General features: G+C 32.1%; 1 protein-coding gene and 1 long non-coding RNA gene across 2 annotated transcripts; both read left to right on the top strand.

Annotated features, from left to right (window-relative positions):
- The first annotated feature begins 3373 nt into the window (after positions 1 to 3373).
- Positions 3374 to 10101, top strand: LOC143063296 (uncharacterized). Its single transcript, XR_012974987.1, has 4 exons — positions 3374 to 3523; positions 7353 to 7513; positions 8436 to 8695; positions 9908 to 10101. It is a non-coding gene; the product is annotated as an uncharacterized LOC143063296 (long non-coding RNA).
- Positions 3530 to 6871, top strand: LOC143063295 (uncharacterized). The gene has a single exon (XM_076235357.1). The coding sequence runs from the start codon at positions 3809 to 3811 to the stop codon at positions 6647 to 6649; it is 2841 nt and encodes a 946-aa protein (XP_076091472.1). The 5' UTR covers positions 3530 to 3808; the 3' UTR covers positions 6650 to 6871.
- Positions 10102 to 12005: the final 1904 nt, after the last annotated feature.

The raw sequence follows: 12005 nt of genomic DNA on the forward strand, positions 1-12005 counted from the left end.
TAAATTTGTTATAACTCCAATAAAAATAACTTGTACGAAGTAAAACAATCGAAATGTTTGTAAATTTCACCCATATTACGAAATTAAATTTGTTTTGTTAATGCATTGACTAAAACAGAAAAATATTAAAAGAAATAGGGATTCGACTGCAGGATGTTTGAATAATTATTTATTTTGTCACGAAAGATTTTTATTATTAAATCTAAAATACAGATAATGTTTCACATACAAAGATTGTAGGGTGATTTTTTAAAATGATAATAAGATAGACATTTTCTTGTTGCTGGTGTATATTTTAGTCTACCTACAATTACCTTTTTAAGAAGGGAACTCGGTGTCTGAGTGGTTTAAGTTGTCGATGTCCGCAAATTATATAATCATTTTCATGATAGTTTGTGTCCTGAATGTGTACATTTTTTATCAATCAGAGTGTCAATCGAGTTGCAAGAAATTTTGAAATAACTGCAGATTGTTTTATCTTTTTCTGTTGAAGATAAACAAGTTCCTATGCCACATAGTACTCAGACATCATGTTCTCTCTCCATTAAACTTGTTGGAAAATTTCCTTGATCGGAATCTTAGTGGATTGAAAGGCATTCAGTATTAAAAAGTTCAAATTATTATATTTTTTTTCAAGTTTACATATGTAATTATGAATGCAAAGAACTGAATTTTAAAGCACCCTATAGAATTGTTTAGCTAAATGTAGCATGTCTCATAATGACAATTGACAGGTTTGTAAACAACATAGAGCAAATTCAGAACATATGTTTATTAATTTTATACTACTTTATGCAAACTTCTTACTTTATCCATTCATTTCATTGAACACGCGACATTTGTTAATTTCCACCAACACAGCCCACCCATAGCATATGATGATATCAGCGACGGGTGTTTATGTCTAAAATCGACACGTGCTTGGACCCGAAGTTTACCGATTCAGAACAATTAACACTCGCTATAGCCGGGGTTTGCCGATTCTTATTTCTATATTACTTCTGTCACTTTGTTGTTGTTATGAGTAAACTTTCTTTAAGTATGACTTTATTTTTTTAAAAGTGTTCTTCAAATAAATAAAGGCAACAGTAGTATACCGGTGTTTGAAAGTCATCAATCGATAAAGAGGAAACAAATTCGGGTTACCAACTAAAACCGATGGAACTATCAACTATAAGAGAAAAAATGGAATAACAGGAACACTGAAGTGCAACAAAAACAATCGCCAAAATACATACATACGAACTATTTGATAAAATCTGCCATATTCCTGATTTTGCACAGTAACTTTTGAGAAAAAATGATAGGTTAAACCTGGTGAAATGGCTAGCCAAAACTCCCAGATTATATTAGAATGTTAAAAACATATCGTTAACATGACAGAAATACAGCAAAAATACACGCAAGAACACTTTTCAAAAAAGAAACGCACAAACTATTAATATAAAAGTCGACACAACATGCACTCAACAGAACAACAACGAATACCTTCCATCAACGACAGATACCACAGTACATCACAAACGGAGATACACTTACGTAACGAACATGGTAGCTCGATCTTTATTCAATTCTTTTTACAATACAAGTTCAAACAATGTTTATGACAATGATGGTATTGAAAGGCTATTTCATAATTATTTGGACATACCACATTATCCAATCGAAACCATGATAGAAACGTAAAAAATAAATACATGAATGTTGGATGTACATTATACAAAATACCGAGACACGTCGTATATATATATATATATATAGTAATGTAACTTTACACCAGGTATAACAGTCATATTTTGGAATAGGTCAGGTTTGGTATTAAGCAGACAAACGAAATACATATGTTAAATCACAATCGAAAAAGTGTTGAAAAATGTCATTAGTTAGTTTAGACACAGAAACATCGTATAAATCAACCAGATTCGTAATGGTGTCCATAAAACTTACGGAGTGTCTTTTTAATCTTTCCTCTCCATAACTCTGTTACTGCTAAACATGTGTAATTGATAATTGGGAAGTTGAAATCATCCACAAAGTTCAATCCTGGTATCTATGATGAGCTTATTTGTCAGAGATGTTTAGTGTAAAGTCGTCCATCTGTGTCAATATTACCGACAAAAATCAAGATTAGAAGCAGTAGTAACCTTAATTTGAAGTTATCAGGAATAAACGAGATGCAAGTAGTGACTGAAATATGGGTTATGCAGTGGTAGGACATCACCAATATATCTGAACTATAATTCAAGAATTTTGCAAGGTTCTGAATGATTTCGATTTAGATGTTTGGTGTTTTAACGCCACTTTTAAGCACTGCATTTAGGCTATTTCGTGTAGGCCAATTTTATTGGTTGAGGAAAACGGAGTGCCCGGAGACACCACCGACCTCCGATAGGAAAACCGACAATCCTAGTCAGTTAAGATGGGAGTCGAGTGCACCCGCATGAGCAGGGTTCGAACTCTCAACCTCAGTGTTGGCTAGCTATTTATGACAGAAGTTACTACTTAGACCACTCGCCCCTAGGCTCCTAGGTTATGATTGAAATCTGATTCATACGAGTACAAACACAAGTCGGCCATAAGGAGTGCTTAACTAGTATATATGGGAATACCGACTGTCTGTTGAAATATCAATCCCGAAATTCAACAAATATATTTTCGATTAAGGTTCCACTAAAGTCAAATTTTCCAAAAAGGTGGAGCATTTTAAAATGTCAAAATTCTATAAAAAATACATATTTTTGAAGCTTGAAATTTGTACCAATTATAAATATGTATATAAGGTTGAAAAAAATAAACATGACTCCAAGAAACTCATATAAACAAATAGAGTATTCACCAATAAAATATTGAAAAATGAAGTTTACAACACACATTTTAAAAAAAAATCCAGGACATTTATTAACGAATATTAAAGTATAAGATTAATTGCATTTTAATAAGCATGTGTATACGCAGTGCAAGCTATCATTTAAAGTTGTTGTAGATAGCCAGTTTCTGTGAAAACGACAAAAGTTTTACCATTTCATCTTTGATGAAGGCAGCCATTTAATTTTTTTGGACGACACACTGATTATGCTTACTTTTTCTGGTTTATAGATTTTGATCAGACATGAAACTTATTTGAAATAAAATTTCGTTATTTGGGAATAGTATTATGTGTTTGGGTCGAAATTTTCTTACCATTTACACTGTTAAAAAGGCATCTGAAGCAGCTGATCCTTCATTCTTTGAAACCGAAAGTAGCGGTAACAATCAATACGCAGTTTCGCATTGTTAAGAAAACGATATATATACCCAAGGACTTTTTAATAGATCGTTTCTAAGTTTAAACATTTACATTTGTTTCAATTCTTCAACCATTAATTGGAAAACAATAAGTTTAATGTTGATTTTATAATACGAAACTACGTACTATTTTTAGGTACACAACTTCCGGAAAGAAGAAAATGTGCTGATCTTTGATCACGAACCTGTAAACAGTGGGGAAAAATCTAATTTATAGACAATCGGTGTATTTGATCTGGTAAGCACTAATGTCCCCTTATAATAATATGTATATTTCTGTTATAAAAGTCCATAATATGTCCATCAGAATAAAGGATTAAGCGAAAAATGAAAAAAATAGTATGATTTTTTTCCATCGTCATTTCACAACACGTGAAGTATCTGGTAAGTAATAACTTTTTAAAACTACAAATAAAATTGTATGAAGCAAAATGAAGCACAAAAGTGTAGATAAAAGTGTCATAAATTGACAGGTAAGTAAAAAAAATAATTTATTTTACACATTGTTGAAAAACAATTTTATATGGAAAGCAAGAGGAAGCACATGTACACAGCACCTGTAGTAAGAATGGCTAGAAAAGTAAAAATAAGTAAGAAATTTGGTAGAAGTTTAGGCAGACATAGGCAAAAAAGGAGAGAAAAACACAAAGGAAGACCAACCTATACAATTAAAAAGTCAAGGCAGTCCCAAAAGGAAAGTTTGAAGCTGATAATTAGAAAAATTCATAAGTTCTACAACACCACCATACGTAAAAACATATCAAAAGCATCCGTTTATGCATCCTTTGCTACTGGTTGTGAACTTAAGCTCAAGATTCGCAAGGTGAAAGATCTAAGCCCAAAAGGTTACCGTTTAATGAACTTAGATTGTTTACAATCGCACATATCAAACATTACAATGCATGCATGCTTATGTGCCGAAGCCATAAAAGTTACAAACCAAGGAAAACCACCCATAACACTTGAAACTGAGGTTCGTTCGTTTGGATTGGCTAGTGTGATGTTGGCGCAGTGTCAAGGGTGTTACAAAAAGTTTTCTTTAGATAGTAGCCCAAAGGTCCCTGGGTCAAAACGCTTTGATATCAACGTGAGGGCTGTGTGGGGCAGTATGGTAACTGGGAATGGTCCGTCCCATCTAAATGAGTTTTTGGCCACACTGAATTCCCCCGGACTATCACAGCCCTCATTTACTGCAATAGAAACAGAGATCGGCCAGTGGTGGCACTCTATTCTAGAGAAGGACATGCTGTCAGCTGGGCAGGAGGAAAGACTTCTTGCCATCGATAGAAAGGATTTTCATGAAGAAGTGCCAGCTATAACGGTAATTACAGATGGAGGTTGGTCTAAACGTACCCATAAACATTCCTATAATGCAGCAGGGGGGGTGGCCATAATTATTGGGAAAGAGACGAAGAAATTGTTACATATTGGCGTGAGAAATAAATACTGTTACATATGTAGCACCAATAATACGAAAGAACACACCTGTTTTAAAAATTGGGACCAAGACAGCCAGTCAATGGAGAGTGACGTTATTTTGCAAGGGTTTCTGGAAGCAGAGAAAAAACATGGAGTCAGGTACATGAGGATAGTAGGTGATGGTGATTCATCAGTATTTGCCAAAATCAGAGAGGAGGTACCAGGTTGGGGAAGATCAGTAAAAAAAGAGGAATGTGCTAATCATGTCTCAAAATGCTTCAGATCAAATTTAGAGAAACTTGTGACTGACAATCCCCTTTACAAAGGTAGGCATCATCTTTCAAAAACAACAAGAGTAAGGCTAGTAAGTGCTTTAAGATGTGCCATTCGAGTACGTTCAAAAGAATTTAAGGAGAAGAAATATGATAAACAAACTGCAATAAAGAAGTTAAATAATGACATAAGAAATTCGGTTCATCATGTTTTTGGTCAGCATGACCAGTGTTCTGATTTTTGTCAGGCCAAAAATCAAACTGCACCAACTTCCAACCCAAGTGATACAGATAATATCGAAACTGTAATAATTAATGACCAAATTGACTTTTGGACTGAAGGATCTTCCATTTCATGCCAGGAAGAGGCCCGTGGTGGTACAACTATTGATTACAGCAACGTTGAACAACATATTATTAGAGATGTCACATCAATACTCAATAGGATCGCTGAGAAATCCGATAGACTTTTGGGAAACAGCACTACCAACCTAGCTGAAAGCTGGATGCATATAAGGACAAAGTTTGATGGTGGTAAGGTTTACAACATTTGTAATAGGGGTTCATGGCATGCTCGTTGTTATGGTGGTGCTTTAAGGATGAACTTAGGTCCACAATGGTCATGCAAGGTTTGGGAATCTTCTGCAGGAACAGAACCGGGATTTTTCTATAGAAAACTTTATGCCCGTCATGAACAAACTTTAGCTAATTCCACCAGGTATAAATCAAAACCAAGTGTTCATAAACTTCGATGGAAAAAGAAATTCTCAAGCCTGAAAAAAAGCACCACAAGAAAGGCTACTAGAGCATATGGTCCAGAAGCTACTGATGTTGTAGAAGATGTCTCCACTACAGTACTTCAAAAACTTCAAGATAAATTTTTACAAACTCATATCAATCTTTCGGCCCAACAGTGTAAAAATATAACTACTTCTACAGTTCTTCAATCTCAGTCAGGTCTTTGGCATTCAGAAAGGAAAAAGAGAATAACTGCATCTAACTTTGGTTCAATTGTCAAAAGAAATCCATCTCTGCCTATTGCAAAATTTGTCCGTACCATTCTTTATTCGTCATTCAGTGGAAATCGTCACACAAGAAATGGTATTAACCAAGAAGACACAACAATAGAGGAATACAAACTAAAGAAAGCTGAAGAAAATGAAAATGTATCTGTAGAACGTAGTGGACTGGTCATACATCATACCGACAAATACTTGGCTGCTAGCCCAGATGGCATAGTTACTATATCCACAGGAGAAACTGGTATTATTGAAATAAAAAACTTACTACATTCTAAACCTTTAAACCTTCGGCAAGCATCAGAAAACAAAACATTCTGCTTAGAAAATATATCCGGAAAACTGCAACTAAAAGAAAACCACAACTACTTTTACCAATGTCATGGACTTCTTAACATCTGCAATAAAGACTGGATTGATTTTGTGGTCCGCACATTGAATCCTCACCAAATTTTTATTCAGAGAATTTATCGAGATGTCTCTTTATGGGAAAATACAATGCTTCCGAAACTTCAGTCTTTTTATAACAAGGCAATACTTCCTGAATTAGCTTCACCAAGAGAGGGGAAAAGTCCAGGAATTAGAGAACCTGGGATGTGGGTAAGTCTGAAAATATGCACAAATGCATATATAATAAAAAGAAATGAGTCCTGATACCTATATGATAAAGTAATAATAAATGAAGATAATAAATTTAAAATAATATCAATTAAAGGTAGGTATTCATATCTTGTGCTATCATTTGTTAGTACATGATATAGCAAAACTCTTGACATTTATTCAAACCAAAATTACCAGAACAAGATGTATTATATATTTGACATACATTTATATACATGATTTTAAAATATAATCATGCTCAAATTGAAATGTATGCTACATAAAGGTTGTAAGTAGTAAAAACAAAGGTATGTACATGTATCAAGGAGACAATCTCCCAAAAATACACACATATCTTTATTCATTTATTTAATTAGAAATTAACTTTGCTTCTTATAATCACTGAGGTAATATTTTTTATATGTAAAAGAAAGTGTAAGGTGTACGTACAATGATGTATGTCACTATGTGTCAATGAAACAATATAGAAAAATATTACATAATCCGTTACCATGATAACAATGCTCAATAGGCCATACCACATAAAAAATGTCCATAAAAGCCCCTTTTATTTGATAAAAATTATGTTAATCTTATTAAAATTGCTTAAAATCATTTAAAATTACTGCACATTTTCTACTATCATGACTATGTATATGCTTAATTTTTCAGTGTTGCTGTCATTCTTCAGATTTGTTATTCAGTTGTATAAAACTACATGTATGCATTTGTGATAATATGATTTTTGTCATTGCAGTATGTCAACCCAGTAAAACCAAAGACACAAAAAGGAAAGAGGAAACAGTCTTCAACCTCATCAAATAAACAAACCAGGAAACGAAAATCAAGAAAATCCAGTTCATCAGACTCTGATATCACTGACAATCAACCACAAGGGTCAGGTCAAATAAGTCAAAGGTAAAACAATCTTTGAATAGTAATTAAGAAAATTTGAAAAGTGATCAATTCTAAATTTGTCCTTTAGAAATATATATATTTATACATAATTATGTCAATGAGATAACATCTAAAAAAGTAGAAAGTGACAAAATTTACATTATCCTTCAACAGTGAACAACAGGCCATACAACACAACAAACAAATGTCTATGAAAGTTTGTTTTTATCAAAAATCATATCTACATACATGTTGATATTTCCTAATTACATACATGTATGTGCATTTTGAACTATCACAGGTGTGACACAATCGGCTTTAGGAAAGAATTATGCTCAAAATGTCATTTGTCCTTATGAAAGACATCACTGTTCTCAAGATGAAGAACAGCTATAAACATGCTGTTTCTTTTGCATCAACTTTTTTATGTAAATGTTCTGATTTTGTGTAATAAAAAAAACAAGCAAAGAACCAAGAAACACAAAAATAATAACAATTCAACAATTAGCTCTTCCATCATGAACTCTCTCCAAGAAATAGGAGTGATAGCAGGTGGACTAATATCCAGGATTTAAAGCTATTACATATACTTCTTACATTGTCTTATATTCACATATAGTTTTTGCAATACTTTTTTCAAATGGGATGATGTATCATTGATGCATACCCCATTTTCTTATTTCTTCATATGTAACCACATAATATATAAGAAAAGATATGGCAAACATGATCACCCAGACACATGAATCTCCCTTACTACAAGAAATAATAAGGGTGCATCAGAATCCTGCACTGTGATCAGTTTGTCGTAAAAAACAAAAGTAAAACTCCACAAAGCTTGCAAACATTTATTGTAAATGATCTGGTCAACCTAAACCCCATATTGATGTTTGTTTGTTTATTATGAGACAAATATTTTATATGACAGGTTTTAATATTTTAGGAAAACAAGACAGAGACAAATTAAATTTTTGGGCCGAAGCATTAAACATGAATGGATAATTGATGAAACTTCACAACAAAAAGAATGGTATAAAGGGACTGTAGTATCTTTGTTATCTGGAACTGATGGAAGATTAACTGCCATTTATGAAGTGTTGTATGAGGGAGAGGATGAACCATTTGAAATTGACCATTTAATACAGGATTATCAATCTGGATCAGTGCAATTCATAGATGTGTAACAGTTTTATAAGAAAAAAGGTACTTTTGATAAATAAATATTTATTTTTCAGAGGAGAACTTGCTTCTTATGTAGTGTGGACTGTTGCTTACTGTTGAAGGCCAAAAGGCAAACACTAAATGATGACATTTTTCCAAAATTATGTAGTATTTTGTTCTGCAATACATACTCCTTTCCTTATTAATGTCTGGAACCACCAAAATGATATTGGGTATATGTGAATTAGGCACCACAAAAGAAACATTTACAAACTAAAACTAACATCATCTATGAATTTTCCTGAAACTGTAGGGTTCATCAGTAAGCAGCAATAATGCAAGGAAACAAATATCAGACATTCAAATTAAAATACCATAAATAATAGATATACCTATAATTAAGCAAAATAGGCAAAGTATTTCACGTGAAAAATCAGATATCATATAACAGAAAACAACAAAAAAAATGTCTTGTTTGGGGACAGGTAAACAAATATTGAATATATATATCTATTACATCTCATCTAATAAAATTATGTCACCATTCACCCGAATATTGTCAAAAGACATGAAAGTTCTTGTGAAATATCATATTTGATGTTCTAGTTATTTTGATTTTTATTGAACTAATATATCATGAATATGATTCTGTTAAACTTACTTATTGTTACTTATATCTACATATTGTATATGGTCATGATGGTTTGCAACAAAATTTCGCACACACCTTATCCAAAATACCAAAGTGGGTTTTCATGCTTAATATTGTAAAACCATAACCTGCATGCACACACAGCTTCTTGAATTAAAAGGATGTTATGCTAGAATTTAGTGCCATAATGTTGATTACTTTTATACAAGAATAATAATTCTTGAACAAATGAAGGGTTTAATCAATCAATTTGTAATTCCCCCCCCCCCCCCCCACACACACATCATTATCCAGTTTTGCAAAGAAGTATTTGCTACAGTTGTTTGTATTATTTGTAATAAAACATAAATTGTATTGAACCTTTTCCAACTTTCATTTTCAACATATTTTAAATATTGTAAGATTCATATATATGTTATTTAGTAACACTGTGCTCCATACTTTAAACGAAAATAGTTCCAAAACAAAAATGGCCTTCAATTTTTCTTAAATGCCACACATTTAAATCACTGAATATGACCTGTTGCATGCATTTTAATGTTAATAAATGGTAGCTTGTACTAGATAGACACTTGATTTATACTTTAAAGTCTTTTTTTCAGGGTTTTTGTGACTTAGGACATTACTGGATTTTTTAGAAGATGGACTTACTTGTATACAGAATTTTTGACTTATGAACATATATTGTTGTTTAGAATTGTTTAATTTGAATAGTGCCCATCACAAGGAAGATTTTGATATATAATATGGTATGTTTTATCCAGTATATAGTCTGATATTAAAGTTTAAAGTTGAACATGATTTTGACTTTAGCGGAACCTTAAAAAGTCAAGCATTTTGATAATATCATCTTCACTGTTTTTCTGATAGAATCAGTGTGGTTCTTCACAAAATAGAATTATTATAACAAAAAACAAGAAAGTTCTATCTACGATTGTCGTTTAGCATGTTTAGTGAGATGGTGAAGTCGATCTATTAATTGAGCATGGTTGAGCGCTAACAACGCCAACAGACAGGACTGTGAATGATCAATTTAAACCCTATGAAGAATTTTTGTTGCAATTTCCCAAACCCATCCAGAAATATTGAAACACTGCTGATGTATTGCTATACATGTAAGAACATTTTAATTTAAGCTGCATTTTTTAACTTTTCTTTTCTTAACCACATATAGTCAAAGATGTTTTCGCAAAAAATACCTTAATGTTAAAATATGCAAATTATTTTTTTTTACTATTTAGTCTTGCTGATATTTTTTTTATATGGTAAATTACAGACTTTAGTTGTGATTGATATCCTTGAAAAATACAGGGATCAACAAACCACGATAAGTTACAAATGTGTGTTCATAGCTAACAATACTTCTAATACATAATGTACACAATATTTAAGATCAGTTTTTCTTTCATTTTTATGAAAAATAAATAGAAAGCCAACACGACAGCCTTCGAAACTTCTTTGCCTTAAAAGTCAACAATTCATACAGAGAAAATCCTACAGCCTATCCTTGTACTGTCAATATTTTTTATTCCCTATTACCAGCTTAGTATTGGGTTTTGCCACGTGATGCCACGATAGGATTTAAAAACCTTTTCCTTTAGAAAATATTTTTTGATTAGAAATAAAAAAGGCTACAATCTGTAACCAGTTTATTTATATATGAAATTAAAAAAAACGACATCCAACTGACCTCTAATATTTATAAAATAATGAAAAACATCAAACGATCAAGAGTTTACAGGTGACATGAAATGTGAGTTGGTCATTAAATGGTTATAGATATAAGAGTTCAAAACCATTGTTATCACGTATCAAACTAAACTTTTTAACAAATAGAAGAAAAAACGATAGACTTCAACATCAAAATACATGGTTTTTGGTGGGTTTTTTTTACACAGAAAAAAATCTCAAATGTTTTGCCAGTTGAAATCAAAAGCGTTGAATTGAATAGTGGTTTATATTTCCAATTAAATTAAGTGATTAAAAAACATTTAGGACCAAACCAATCTGTAAGGTTTGGCCAAATACAGCTAATGTAATCCATTCCTAGGGTAGAAAATTCATAGTATTTCTAAAAATGTTTTTTCTTAATACTTAATTTATACTTTAGACCATATATCCATGATAATTCACATATTGAGCAAATTTGGAAATCATATTAAAATGATCAGTGTGAAAAGGACAGAAGACCGAGAGTAGGGCAGACTGTAGTTGCAATGCGACAGTCATGCAGCTTTTAACCCTTAGTAATGTGTTAGTTTTTTAATCTACCTTTAATAGCTAAATTTAAATGTAGTATAATGCCAAAACACATCTGACAAAATAATAGTACAAGAAAGAAGAAAGAACTTGGTAATTGATTATGGCAACATCAGATTCATGTATTCTCTACATGTAATACAGGATGGTTAAACATAAGCCCGTATATCTGTGTATATAAATTGTTGAAATAGAAGTTCATCGAGCATATGACAAAATAAATAAAAACACTTATGTTTAAACGTAACCAACGCTGTTTAAAAATCTTTGATTGCAACCACAGTAGAACATAGAATAGATATATCCATATGAAACTTCTATTAAGTTGAAATTGTATGGAAATGGGGAATATGTCAAAGAGACAACAATCCGTTGAATGGTAGAACTAAACATTTATAATTAGAATTGCCAGAAACTTTTCAAAGCTAAAACTGTCGAAAC

This window comes from Mytilus galloprovincialis, chromosome 2 (assembly GCF_965363235.1).
Source record: "Mytilus galloprovincialis chromosome 2, xbMytGall1.hap1.1, whole genome shotgun sequence".
In the NCBI taxonomy this organism is placed as follows: domain Eukaryota; kingdom Metazoa; phylum Mollusca; class Bivalvia; order Mytilida; family Mytilidae; genus Mytilus; species Mytilus galloprovincialis.

Bases quoted from the DNA above. Each gene is read 5' to 3' on its own strand.
- LOC143063295 (XM_076235357.1), top strand. From the start codon at position 3,809: ATGGAAAGCAAGAGGAAGCACATGTACACAGCACCTGTAGTAAGAATG.